The 14542-nt window shown below is 40.9% G+C and overlaps 1 protein-coding gene across 1 annotated transcript in view; it reads right to left on the reverse strand.

Annotated features, from left to right (window-relative positions):
* The window catches only part of PLXDC1 (plexin domain containing 1), a 108879-nt gene that overhangs the window by 40312 nt on the left and 54025 nt on the right, over window positions 1-14542 (reverse strand). Inside the window, exons 3-6 of the mRNA XM_044297804.1 lie at window positions 6151-6294; window positions 1509-1578; window positions 1292-1414; window positions 928-1046 (exon numbers count right to left, since the gene is read on the reverse strand). Of these exons, the coding sequence (XP_044153739.1) occupies window positions 928-1046; window positions 1292-1414; window positions 1509-1578; window positions 6151-6294 (456 nt within the window). The remainder of the gene's footprint in view (window positions 1-927; window positions 1047-1291; window positions 1415-1508; window positions 1579-6150; window positions 6295-14542) is intronic.

The raw sequence follows: 14542 nt of genomic DNA on the forward strand, positions 1-14542 counted from the left end.
CGATTTTTTTGTATACATGATTTAACCTGACGTCATATCCTGTGTCTTGCGGGCTATTTAAATCCCAGATTTTTGTCTTGTTATGCCTGTTTGAGAAAGGCTTGTTCCCTGAGCCGAAACGCGTCACAAGTGTCTTTATATGTGACCAATAAAGAAAATAAATTGCATCCGAGTGAGTGCCGGTCTTATCTTCAACTATGTACATGGGAGTCTCACCTTCGACACGTGCACCACGCCATAGAGAGGACGGAGTGTCAACTGCTTTTTACTTGACCTGTCCTGAGGATAGGTCATCCCTTAAAAAATCCCGGGAAACCCCTTTAAGTTTGTGTATTATTTATAGACTATCAGGGCTTGCAATTTCTGGAATCATGACTAAAAAGCGTGGTTGAATGCAGCTGCAAACCAGTATACAGGAGGAAAAGCAAATGCCACCTCTTGGAATACAAATATCTTGTCTTAAGCTCAACAGTAAAAGGCAGTGCGTTCTCTTTGAAAATGGCACAACTACTTGTTGCCATCTACATGAAATTTCTCACCTCTGTTCTGAACACTTCTGTACGTCAGAGTGATAAATCTCCCTTAGGAACTGAATGACACACAGTGGAGCCTGTTAATTTCTTGTGTATAACATCTCCTGGTACGAGGGGGCAGGGGCAGAGCATGGCGCCAGTGAGCAAGGTCCAAATGAATAATGTAGAGCATGCTCACCACCCCTCATATCTTATGGCACCAGGAAGGAGTAAAGGAATTTGTAAAGTGATGACACTTCACTGCAACATGACTGCCTTTATTTACTGTGTAAAGCATGGACATCTGTATTGTAGCCAGGTCAAATTAATTTTTTTCCAGATTGTAATTTCGATCAAGAATATACCATTTTTAATCATTCATTCAAACTTTTATGTAATAATAGTAATCATATACCTCTTTGTACCCAAACACAATCCGTCCATCATTATATAAAGCAGCTAGAAAAGTAAAGTTTCCAGCATTTTCTCTGTCATGGAGACGAACTTGGTTCCACTGAACCACAACACATGTACCTGTCAGAGACAACGCAAGGTTATGCTTGTGAACATTTTCTATTCACATCAGTATACATGTTCTCTTTAAAATCATTACTCAGTAATGCAGTGAAAAATTGTCTTCTAGAAGTATGTGCTCTCAAAGAAGAGGGGTCATGTTCAGTGGGTAAAAGGGAATTGAAAATATATCACAGAATATATCACAAATATATCCCAGAATAATCTGACTGTAGATTGCAGCGCTTCTATAATACTGTACTTACCATTGTCCCTGTACCTGATTGTAGATTCCTTGGAGTAACTCGGGTTGAAATTTGCCATTAGAGGTGCTATGTACTGTGTTGCAGTCAGCATGCTATGAAGGATGTCACCCATAAAGATAAAACCTGGGGGTAATCCATATATTATTTATATCTTGTAATATATAATTAGCAAAAAAAAAAAAAAAACAACAAAACAGCAGGGTTTTATTTCTCTCACCTCCAGTAGCTATTGTGATGTGCCTCAATGGATGCCCATAGAAAGGGAAGTCAAAGGAAAGAACGACTCTCTGTAAGCGAAAAATACATACGGTAGATGATATACAGTGGAGGAAATAATTATTTGACCCCTCACTGATTTTGTAAGTTTGTCCAATGACAAAGAAATGAAAAGTCTCAGAACAGTATCATTTCAATGGTAGGTTTATTGTAACAGTGGCAGATAGCACATCAAAAGGAAAATCGAAAAAATAACTTTAAATAAAAGATAGCAACTGATTTGCATTTCATTGAGTGAAATAAGTATTTGAACCCTCTAACAAAAAAAGACTTAATACTTGGTGGAAAAACCCTTGTTTGCAAGCACAGAGGTCAAACGTTTCTTGTAATTGATGACCAAGTTTGCGCACATTTTAGGAGGAATGTTGGTCCACTCCTCTTTGCAGATCATCTCTAAATCCCTAAGGTTTCGAGGCTGTCTCTGTGCAACTCTGAGCTTGAGCTCCCTCCATAGGTTTTCGATTGGATTAAGGTCCGGAGACTGACTAGGCCACTCCATGACCTTAATGTGCTTCTTCTTGAGCCACTCCTTTGTTGCCTTTGCTGTATGTTTTGGGTCATTGTCGTGCTGGAACACCCATCCACGACCCATTTTCAGTTTCCTGGCAGAGGGAAGGAGGTTGTCGCTCAGGATTTCACGATACATGGCTCCGTCCATTTTCCCGTTTATGCGATCAAGTTGTCCTGTGCCCTTAGCAGAAAAACACCCCCAAAGCAAAATGTTTCCACCCCCATGCTTGACGGTGGGGACGGTGTTTTGGGGGTCATAGGCAGCATTTTTCTTCCTCCAAACACAGCGAGTTGAGTTAATGCCAAAGAGCTCTATTTTGGTCTCATCAGACCACAGCACCTTCTCCCAGTCACTCTCTGAATCATTCAGGTGTTCATTGGCAAACTTCAGACGGGCCTGCACATGTGCCTTCCTGAGCAGGGGGACCTTGCGAGCCCTGCAGGATTTTAATCCATTGTGGTGTAATGTGTTTCCAATGGTTTTCTTGGTGACTGTGGTCCCTGCTAATTTGAGGTCATTAACTAACTCCTCCCGTGTAGTTCTAGGATGCTTTTTCACCTTTCTCAGAACCATTGACACCCCACGAGGTGAGATCTTGCGTGGAGCCCCAGAGCGAGGTCGATTGATGGTCATTTTGTGCTCCTTCCATTTTCGAACAATCGCACCAACAGTTGTCACCTTCTCTCCCAGCTTCTTGCTAATGGTTTTGTAGCCCATTCCAGCCTTGTGCAGGTCTACAATTTTGTCTCTGACATCCTTGGACAGCTCTTTGGTCTTTCCCATGTTGGAGAGTTTGGAGTCTGCTTGATTGATTGACTCTGTGGACAGGTGTCTTTTATACAGGTGACTAGTTAAGACAGGTGTCCTTAATGAGGGTGACTAATTGAGTAGAAGTGTCTAACCACTCTGTGGGAGCCAGAACTCTTAATGGTTGGTAGGGGTTCAAATACTTATTTCACTCAATGAAATGCAAATCAGTTGCTATCTTTTATTTAAAGTTATTTTTTTGATTTTCCTTTTGATGTGCTATCTGCCACTGTTACAATAAACCGACCATTGAAATGATACTGTTCTGAGACTTTTCATTTCTTTGTCATTGGACAAACTTACAAAATCAGTGAGGGGTCAAATAATTATTTCCTCCACTGTATAGACTGCAGAACGAAGGAAAGGGAGTGAGGTTGTAAACCAAGGTTACAGTAGTAAAGCTTACAGTGATCCAGACAAGACCATGCAAGTATAAATAATGTACACTGTAAAAGATCTAGTAATGTTCTACAGCACTATTACTGGATATCAATATAATATAAAACGTAACCTTTATTATACTATTATATTAAAATAACCCCACATATAGCACATATTGAACGTCCTACATATAGCACATGATGTAGGAAGGGGCAATTTCATAGGCAGGGTGGTTATGTAGACTTGGGGCTCTCTCCCTACTAGTCATCCTAAACTTTGATCCCTGCCTACAAAACAGAATGGCCGCCCCGATAGGGGCGATCCCATATTCAGGAACCTCCTATATGCCCTAGGATGGCCCTGAAACCAGGTGATACCGGCCCACCCTATTGGGGTGGCCTATAGTTGATAATGTGGACTCATCTAGATGCACAAAAAATAATAAATGCAGAATATATCAAAAATATATTTGCTCATATATGATGATGGAATTCATATTCCCCCAGTAAAGATTATTATGAGCAAAGCAACAGTCCAAACAGATGCCAAGTATACTTTCAACTCTATTGTATATTATTGATGTTATTAAAAGGGTACCTCCATAGTTAGAAAATACTAACACATATATAAGGTCCCTTTGTCCCAATCCCAACATGTTTTGCCCGGTTTAATAAATCGGGCTCCTCAGGGGACACTCAACACGTGTCCCAATAGGCATCAGACAGGTATAAAGTATAGTTGTCAAACATTCAATGGTAACAGTATACCAATAATTAATAACTTTTTCAGCCGCGAAATAATGATCAAACTCGAACCATAGACCAAAGATTAAGTTTGGCTTGCCGCTCCCAACTCTCCTTAACTGGTTGTGCCAACAATCAAGATGCCAACTTGTAACACCAATCTAGTGCTTTCAACGTATCGCACCAGTTCAATTGTATGTGTTCACGTCTCAAGTACGTGTTACATTCATTTCGAAATTTACCCATCAAATCATATATAAACTGCAATTCTACTGGGGTTATTTATGTGGTGGAATGTAAACAATGCGACTTACTGTATGTGGGTAGTACATCTAGGAAATTCAAAGCAAGAATTCTTGAACATATAAACTACATCACAAATTCATCTTATGTGAATATCTCCAGTGCAGCAAAACATTTCATCACAGAACACAATCATTCATTACAGTACTTTTATGCTTATGCTATTGAACAAGTTTTTACTCCGGTTCAAGGAGGGGATATTAAAAAGCTAATTTTACAAAGAGAAGCCTTTTGGATATTCAGATTAAAAACTAGATCCCCAACAGGCTTAAATTTGAAGAAGGAACTGATGCATGTTTATTTAATATATTTTCAGAATCAGCATTTTATGTTCTTACATTTCCACCAATTTTTCTTATATTTGTATCAGCCATGTGTATCCTTGTTGCACTATACGCAGTGATTAACAATAGTTTAGTTTATTTTCACATTTGTATTCAGATTGTGCGACTTGTGGGACATGCAAGCTCATGTTCGCGGTTTTTTGTAGGATAAGACTTTGGATTTTACCAAAACGCAAATGAGATCCATGGACTATATTGCCATCCATTGCTTTTATTAATGAGCACACAAAATGTCACATTTTATATGTTTATTGCACTTTGTATGTAATAAGGATAGCAACAATCAATGAAAATGAGGCTACACACCTGTCTCCTCCTTCCCCCTCTCAATAGAGTTGGAAACAGGAATAGTCCTTTATAAATCTCAGTTGGTTGGGCAATTCCTTTAGTCATGACGAAGAACTTTTTTGTTCGAAACGTGTAGACTATTGCTGGAGTGAGAGGATTTGTGTCGATGCTGTTTTATATACTTTAAAACGCCCACACCACCAATAAAGAAACGAGCAACTCAGAGATACTTCGGTGCTGGGTTCAACTTTGTATGTTTTGTAAAATAAAGGTATCGTTTTAATCAGCATGATCAACCCTACAAGGCAGTGTGCCTGGTTTAATAGGTTTCACAGAGCCTCTTTAAGTCATGATAAGCTTATTAAGCGTATTTTTTCTAAAACTCGTAAATTTAAATTCAACTTCAGTTGTCTCCAATTTCAGTTTGCCTCCCCATGTCATACGCACAGGGATCCAGGAGTTCTATGGTGTTGTTTGACACTGCTGTCAAACATCTTTTAGAGCTACTGCCTGTTCCTCTGTCTTTTAACTTAATTTGAATGGTCCTCAATTTTTCTCCAGAAAAATATATTGGTTCAGTAGCATATAAAGAATCCATTTGTGTTCCTGGACACAGTAGAGTGTTATTGGTTTCAAAAAGCTGATCAACAGTTACCAATCTGATTTTGACAACCTATCCTAAGGATAGGGCGCCAGTATCATCATTTTGGAAAACCCATTTAACAATATCTCCATGAGTGGTGTCAGGCTGTATGCACACACCGTTTTGTGTATGAGGCCTGTACAGGAGATTCGTAAAAGCCTGCTAGAGATCTGTGTGCTCCGGTAAAATGCTTCTGTACAGCCAGATATATTCTTTCCTCTAAGCAGTAACTTTAGGCAAGAATAATTCTGTAGTATGGCATCCAGTATGAAACCATAGCGCACTGAGGGACTGCACTGACCCATAGACTTATTTGGGTGCCACATTTCAGCTTTCTACAACTTGAACTTGTAGATAGCAGTAATATGCCTGTTTTTTTGTTTATTTTTCAACTGAGCTTATCATGCAACACATAGAAAAAAAATCTGACCCTTAATGCTAGGATGGCTGTATATGTAATTCTGATTGTATTTTTTCAGTGAACCACAACAGTTTTTGTCCAACCTGGGTGGTATGAGGTCAGGTGTACTGTTTGTCTAGGCTCAGCACAGGGGAGGTCTCACCGAGGCTTGCCTGTGTGCTCTCGACAGAATGGTAAGCACTGTGGCCTTTCTGGTGTCCTCTTGCAGTAAATCCTCCAACAGGTTCTGACCTTGCAGTTCCGCTGGTCCCAGCACTCTTGATGAGTAGTATTTGTGATTGTTCTCCTGCAGTGAGAAGAGTAATATATAAGTAATGTATAACAGTAAAATCCAGTCTTTCTGTTCACACTGGCAAAAATTGATATCAGAGAAATAATTTGTATATAATAGAGTGATCAAAAGCTAATTAGCTGTAAATAAAGGTTGGGCATTCACCCTAATCAGGGAGACCAAAAGGAAGAGAGGGAGTGAGTGGACAATAGACACACCACTATAGCATACCTATAATCCCAATAGGTGGAAATAATCACATATATTAGCCATATGACGATATATTGAAGTAGCCAAAGATAATAATCAACTCACTTCACGGGGGGTGGCCAGCTGGATAAACTCAAGACACCAGCATGGACCAGTAACCCCCCAGCCAGGAGCGCCCGTAGAGTCTTCAAAACTGATGGTTGCCCAGTAGGAAAGAAAAGGCTTCACTTCAGTGTTGTTGTTGAAGGCTTTGGCTTCTTTAATGTAGAAAACTGGTTCATAAAAGGCTCAGCGCGTTTCGGGGTATGCAAACCCTTTCATCATGAGCAGGTACAGATAAAAATGCCTATGATAACAATAGTAGTCTTTACCTGGTGGCCCTATATATACGGCTGTGAACATGCCAGTAAAAATGTCTTTTGGCGCCAAAGTGGAACACATGGGACGCTGAAAGTAATGGACCGCTTCCTTTAAAAGCCCGCTCGCGGCATTAACCAGTTAAAAGAAGGGACGGAAACCGAACTTCCGGTCTACCATGCGCTCCACCCTGGAACGCATCTAGGGCTTCTGGTCCGGCAAGCGCTCCAACCTGGAACGCATTGAAAACTTCCGGTTCCTCCCTCACGATGCTGAATCATAGACTTCCGGTTCCTGTTGTGCGCCTCACGCTGGACCGCATGAATGGACTTCCGGTCCGGCGGTGAAACCGCTGGGTGATATAAAATTTTCAGGACAATGCAGTAGAGAAGGGGACTAATATAAATACTTTAGAATCACATAGAAAGTGAGCCGGATGTTGATGTACACTAAAAATGCATAGGCATACATATCATACTGTAGAAGACATCTATGTCCCCATGTGTGCACACACATACTATGTATATACATAGATTTAAAAAAAATATTAAATGGGGGGGGAAAAATGGTTGGCCACAATATTATGGTTAAGAATATTAGCACTATTACAACTATTAAAATGTATTTTAATCATCCTATATAGAATGAGATAAGATTATATAAAAATGCCATAAAATGTTATATTACTGTAGTTACATGGTGGTAGTTAGGGGATGCCTAAAAAAATATAATAGTAAAATAATCTACCTAAAAACAAAGGAGACTCCCATCAATAGTTAACATATTCGAGTGCCTCATTAACCCTTTCATGACCAAAGGTCATTGATGCTCCAGTGTCCAGGTCAAAATTTACAAATCTGACATGCGTCACTTTAAGTGGTAATGGCTTTGGAACACTTTTACTTATCCACGCCATTCTGAGATTGTTTTCTCGTGACACTTTGTACTTCATGACAGTCATACATTTGAGTCAATATATATCACCTTTATTTATGAAAAAATCCCAAATTTACCCAAAAATTTTAAAAATTAGCAATTTTCTAAATTTCAATTTCTTTGCTTTTAAAACAGAAAGTGATATCTCATAAAATATTTATTACATAACATTCCCCACATGTCTACTTTATGTTGGCATCATTTTGGAAATGTTATTTTATTTTTTTAGGACATTACAAGGCTTAGAAGTTTAGAAGCAATTCTTTAAATTTTTAAGAACATTTCCAAAACCCACTTTTTAAGGACTAGTTCAGGTCTGAAGTCACTTTGTGGGGCTTACAAAGTGATAAATGACCCCATTGTAGAAACTACATCCCTTAAGTTACTTAAAACCAATTTTACAAACGTTATTAACCCTTTAGGTGTTCCACAAGAATTAAAGGAAAATGGAGATGAAATTTCTAAATTTCACTTTTTAGCAGATTATTTTATTAAATTTTTTTCTTTAACACATTAAGGGTTAACAGCCAAACAAAACTCAATATTTATTACTCTGATTCTGCGGTTTACAGAAACACCCCACATGTGGTCGTAAACTGATGTAAGGGCGCACGGCAGGGCGCAGAAGGAAAGGAACACCGTATGGTTTTTGGAAGGCAGATTTTGCTGGATTGGTTTTCTGAACGCCATATGTTTTTTATTTTTCTACCGATCGTCTTGTGCAGGGGCTCATTTTTTGCAGAAAGAGTTGAGGTTTTTATTGGTACAATTTTTTGATCATTCAGTATTACACTTTATGGGACAAGGTGGCCAAAAAATTGGCTGTTTTGGAACAGTTTATTTATTTTTGTTTTTTACAGCGTTCGTCTGAGGGGTTAGGTCATGTGACAGTTTTATAGAGCAGATCGTTACGGACGTGGCAATACCCAATATGTATACTTTTTCTTATTTATTTAAGTTTTACACAATAATAGCATTTCTGAAACCAAAAAAGTGATGTTTTAGTGTCTCCATAGTCTGAGAGCCATAGCTTTTTTATTTTTTGGGCGATTGTCTTAAATATGGGCTCATTTTTTGCGGGATGAGGTAACGGTTTGATTGGTACTATTTTGGGGTATATACGCCTTTTTTGGTCGCTTGGTGTTGCACTTTTTGTGATGTAAGAGACAAAATTGGCTTATTTTTTTACACCGTTTTTATTTTTTATGGTGTTTATTGGACTGGGTTGATGATGTGATATATTTATAGAGATGGTCGTTACGGACGCGGTGACACCTAATATGTGTTTTTTGTTTTGTTTTTTATAGGAAAAGGAAATTTATTTTTTACATTTTTATTTTTTTTATTTTTACTTTTTATTATTTTCACTTTTTTTTTTTATCAGTTCCCTCTTGGATCTTGAAGATCCAGTGGGGCTGATGGTTGTACTATACTTTGCAATGCTCTTGCATTGCAAAGTATAATACAATCAGATGCTTGTAGGTGGCAGCACTGGACGCCTATACCATGGCAACCGGACGCCTTTGCAAATCGCAGCAGCCCTGATGGTTGAGGCTACTGCGGCATCTATGGGGTTACAGCAGTATCAGCATAGAGCTGACGCACGCTGCTGATGGCGGCGGCTCAGGAATGTAGCCGCCGCCATCACACACACACAAGGGGGACCACATCGGGGGCAGGGGGCAGCGCTGGAAACAGGGGAGAGGGGGGGCAGCATTTGACTTATTACAGATCGCGGCAGGAGGGGGCGGACCGCATCGGGGGGGCAGAGCGCAGATCAGAGCCTGAAACCGGCATTTTATCACTGCCGCGATCCGATTGGTTAGATCGATTGCCGGCAAGGGGCCACTCTGATTAGTCCCTTGCCGGCATTACTGCACTGTATGCTGTCCGTGACAGCATACAGGGCAGGGGCAGAAGCTTTAATCCAAGCGCTTTGCAGCGCTTGGATTAAAGAGCTGCCAGAACGTATATATACGTGGTAGCTGCACGGGGTATGTGCAGCTATCACGTATATATACAGATTGCAGTCGTGAAGGGGTTAAGGCCAAAGGGCGTTAGTGTATTAACCACTTCAACCCCGCTAGCTGAAACCCCCTTAATGACCAGGCCACTTTTTAAACTTCTGCACTACACTACTTTCACCGTTTATTGCTCGGTCATGCAACTTACCACCCAAATTAATTTTACCTCCTTTTCTTCTCACTAATAGAGCTTTCATTTGGTGGTATTTCATTGCTGCTGACATTTTTACTTTTAGTGTTATTAATCGAAATGTAAAGATTTTTTTGCAAAAAATGACATTTTTCACTTTCAGCTGTAAACTTTTGCAAAAAAAACGACATCCATATATAAATTTTTCGCAAAATTTATTGTTCTACATGTCTTTGATAAAAAAAAAATGTTTGGGAAAAAAAAAAAATGGGTAAAAGTTATAGCGTTTACAAACTATGGTACAAAAATGTGAATTTCTGCTTTTTGAAGCAGCTCTGACTTTCTGAGCACCTGTCATGATTCCTGAGGTTCTACAATGCCCAGACAGTACAAACACCCCACAAATGACCCCATTTCGGAAAGTAGACACCCTAAGGCTGGGTTCACACTTGAGCGTTGCGCAAACGCGCGTTTTAGTCGCGCATTTTTATGCGCGTTTTTGTAATAGTAAACGCGCGTTTGACGCGCGTTTGTGTGATTCACTACAGTGTCCTATGGCCACAAACGCCCCAAAAGTCGCTCATGTACTTTTTTGAGCGTCGGGCGTTTTACAGCGCGATCGTACGCGCTGTAAAACGCCCAAGTGTGAACCATTCCCATAGGGAATCATTGGTTTCTCCTTGTTGAGCGTTTTACAGCGCGTAGGAACGCGCTGTAAAACGCTCAGGTGTGAACCCAGCCTTAGGTATTCGCTGATGGGCATAGTGAGTTCATAGAACTTTTTATTTTTTGTCACAAGTTAGCGGAAAATGATGATTTATATTTTTTATTTTTTTCTTACAAAGTCTCATATTCCACTAACTTGCGACAAAAAATAAAAAATTCTAGGAACTCGCCATGCCCCTCACGGAATACCTTGGGGTGTCTTCTTTCCAAAATGGGGGCACTTGTGGTGTAGTTATACTGCCCTGGCAATTTAGGGGCCCATATGTGTGAGAAGTAGTTTGCAATCAAAATCTGTAAAAAATGACCGGTGAAATCCGAAAGGAAATATCTTGGCAAAAGACAACTTTTCCAATTTTTTATACAAAGTTGGCATTTGACCAAGATATTTATCTCACCCAGCATGGGTATATGTAAAAGGACACCCCAAAACACATTGCCCAACTTCTCCTGAGTACGGCGATACCACATGTGTGACACTTTTTTGCAGCCAAGGTGGGCAAAGGGGCACATATTCCAAAGTGCACCTTTCGGATTTCGCAGGCCATTTTTTACACATTTTGATTGCAAAGTACTTCTCACACATTTGGGCCCCTAAATTGCCAGGGCAGTATAACTACGCCACAAGTGACCCCATTTGTGAAAGAAGACACCCCAAGGTATTCCGTGAGGGGCATGGGGAGTTCCTAGATTTTTTTAATTTTTTGTCACAAGTTAGTGGAATATGAGACTTTGTAAGAAAAAAAAAATCATAATTTTCCGCTAACTTGTGACAGAAAATAAAATATTCTAGGAACTCGCCATGCGCCTCACGGAATACCTTGGGGTGTCTTCTTTCCAAAATGGGGTCACTTGTGGGGTAGTTATACTGCCCTGGCATTCTAGGGGCCCTAATGTGTGGTAAGTAGTTTGAAATCAAAATGTGTAAAAAATGACCTGTGAAATCCTAAAGGTGCTCTTTGGAATGTGTGCCCCTTTGCCCACCTAGGCGGCAAAAAAGTGTCACACATCTGGTATCGCCGTACTCAGGAGAAGTTGGGGAATGTGTTTTGGGGTGTCATTTTACATATACCCATGCTGGGTGAGAGAAATATCTTGGCAAAAGACAACTTTTCCCATTTTTTTATACAAAGTTGGCATTTGACCAAGATATTTATCTCACCCAGCATAGGTATATGTAAAATGACACCCCAAAACACATTGCCCAACTTCTCCTGAGTACGGCGATACCAGATGTGTGACACTTTTTTGCAGCATAGATGCGCAAAGCGGCCCAAATTCCTTTTAGGAGGGCATTTTTAGACATTTGGATCCCAGACTTCTTCTTATGCTTTCGGGCCCCTAAAAAGCCAGGGCAGTATAAATACCCCACATGTGACCCCATTTTGGAAAGAAGACACCCCAAGGTATTCAATGAGGGGCATGGCGAGTTCATAGAATTTATTTTTTTTGGGCACAAGTTAGCGGAAATTGATTATTTATTTTTCTCACAAAGTCTCCCTTTCCGCTAACTTGGGACAAAAATTTCAATCTTTCATGGACTCAATATGCCCCTCACGGAATACCTTGGGGTGTCTTCTTTCCGAAATGGGGTCACATGTGGGGTATTTATACTGCTCTGGCATTTTAGGGGCCCTAAAGCGTGAGAAGAAGTCTGGAATATAAATGTCTAAAAAATTTTACGCATTTGGATTCCGTGAGGGGTATGGTGAGTTCATGTGAGATTTAATTTTTTGACACAAGTTAGTGGAATATGAGACTTAGTAACAAAAAATAAAATAAAAAATTCAGCTAAAAAAATGTCTGAATGGAGCCTTACAGGGGGTGATAATGACAGGGGGGTGATCAGGGAGTCTATATGGGGTGATCACCCCCCTGTCATTGATCATCCCCCTGTCATTGATCACCCCCCTGTCATTGATCACCCCCCTGTAAGGCTCCATTCAGACGTCTGTATGATTTTTACGGATCCACGGATACATGGATCGGATCCGCAAAACGCATACGGATGTCTGAATGGAGCCTTACAGGGGGTGATCAGGGAATCTATATGGGTGATCACCCGCCTGTCATTGATCACCCCCCTGTAAGGCTGCATTCAGACGTCCGTATGCGTTTTGCGGATCCGATCCATGTATCAGTGTATCTGTAAAAATCATACGGACGTCTGAATGGAGCCTTACAGGGGGGTGATCAATGACAGGGGGGTGATCAATGACAGGGGGTGATCAGGGAATCTATATGGGTGATCACCCGCCTGTCATTGATCACCCCCCTGTAAGGCTGCATTCAGACGTCCGTATGCGTTTTGCGGATCCGATCCATGTATCCGTGGATCCGTAAAAATCATACGGACGTCTGAACGGAGCCTGACAGGGGGGTGATCAATGACAGGGGGGTGATCAGGGAGTCTATATGGGGTGATCATGGGTGTTCAGGGGTTCATAAGGGGTTAATAAGTGACGGGGGGGGGGGGTGTAGTGTAGCGTTTTGTGGTACTTTACACAGCTACCTGTGTCCTCTGGTGGTCGATCCAAACAAAAGGGACCACCAGAGGACCAGGTAGCAGGTATATTAGACGCTGTTATCAAAACAGCGTCTAATATACCTGTTAGGGGTTAAAAAAAATCACATCTCCAGCCTGCCAGCGAGCGATCGCCGCTGGCGGGCTGGAGATCCACTCGCTTACCTTCCGTTCCTGTAAGCGCGCGCTTGTGTGCGCGCGTTCACAGGAAATCTCGGCTCTCGCGAGATGACGCGTATATGCGCAGGGCTGCCGCCTCCAGACCGCACATCTGCGTTAGGCGGTCCGGAGGCGGTTAAGGTGATATATCCAAAACATCTCTTTGAGGCTAAGTTGCTGAAAGGAAGAAGATACATGTTCTAGAGGAATCATTTTTAACGTAGCCAAATTTCCCTCATGCTTTAGAGCAAAGTGGCGTGATATACTATGGGTTGTAATTTTTCTATTAATGTTGGAGCGGTGCTCATTCATGCGCTCCCTTAGAGTTTGGGTGGTACGACCTACATAATGGAGACCACAGGGGCATATCAGTAGATATACGACGTTCGTTGTGCCACAATTCATGTGGTGTTTTGGATATATCACCTTAATACACTAACACCCTTTGGCCTTAATGAGGCACTCGAATATGTTAACTATTGATGGGAGTCTCCTTTGTTTTTAGGTAGATTATTTTACTATTATATTTTTTTAGGCATCCCCTAACTACCACCAAGTAACTACAGTAATATAACATTTTATGGCATTTTTATATAATCTTATCTCATTCTTTTATATAATCTTATTTCATTCTATATAGGATGATTAAAATACCTTTTAATGGTTATAATAGTGCTAATATTCTTAACCATAATATTGTGGCCAACCATTTTCCCCCCATTTAATATATATATATTTTTTTATTATATATATATTTTTTTATCTATGTATATACATCGTGAAATCTCAAATCCGACAATATATTCTAACACAGAGGCGTTCCCATGGTGATGGGGATGCTTCAGGTTAGAATATACTAAAAGAACTGTGTACATGACTGCCCCCTACTGCCTGTTTTTAACTCATTGGTGGCCAGTGCGGCCGGCCCCCCCTCCCCCCTGTAGTTAACTCTTTGTTGTCCAGTGCGGCCGGCCCCCCTCCCTCCCCTGTAGTTAACTCGTTGGTGGCCAGTGGGCCCTCCCTCCCCCTCCTAATTAAAATTTCCCCCCCCCCCCCCTATCATTGGTGGCAGCGGAGAGTACCGATCGGAGTCCCAGTTTAATCGCTGGGGCTCCGATCGGTAACCATGGCAACAAGGACACTACTGCAGTCCCGGTTGCTATGGTTACTTAGCAATTTGTAGAAGCATTATACTTACCT

Source organism: Bufo gargarizans, chromosome 6 (assembly GCF_014858855.1).
Source record: "Bufo gargarizans isolate SCDJY-AF-19 chromosome 6, ASM1485885v1, whole genome shotgun sequence".
In the NCBI taxonomy this organism is placed as follows: Eukaryota; Metazoa; Chordata; class Amphibia; order Anura; family Bufonidae; genus Bufo; species Bufo gargarizans.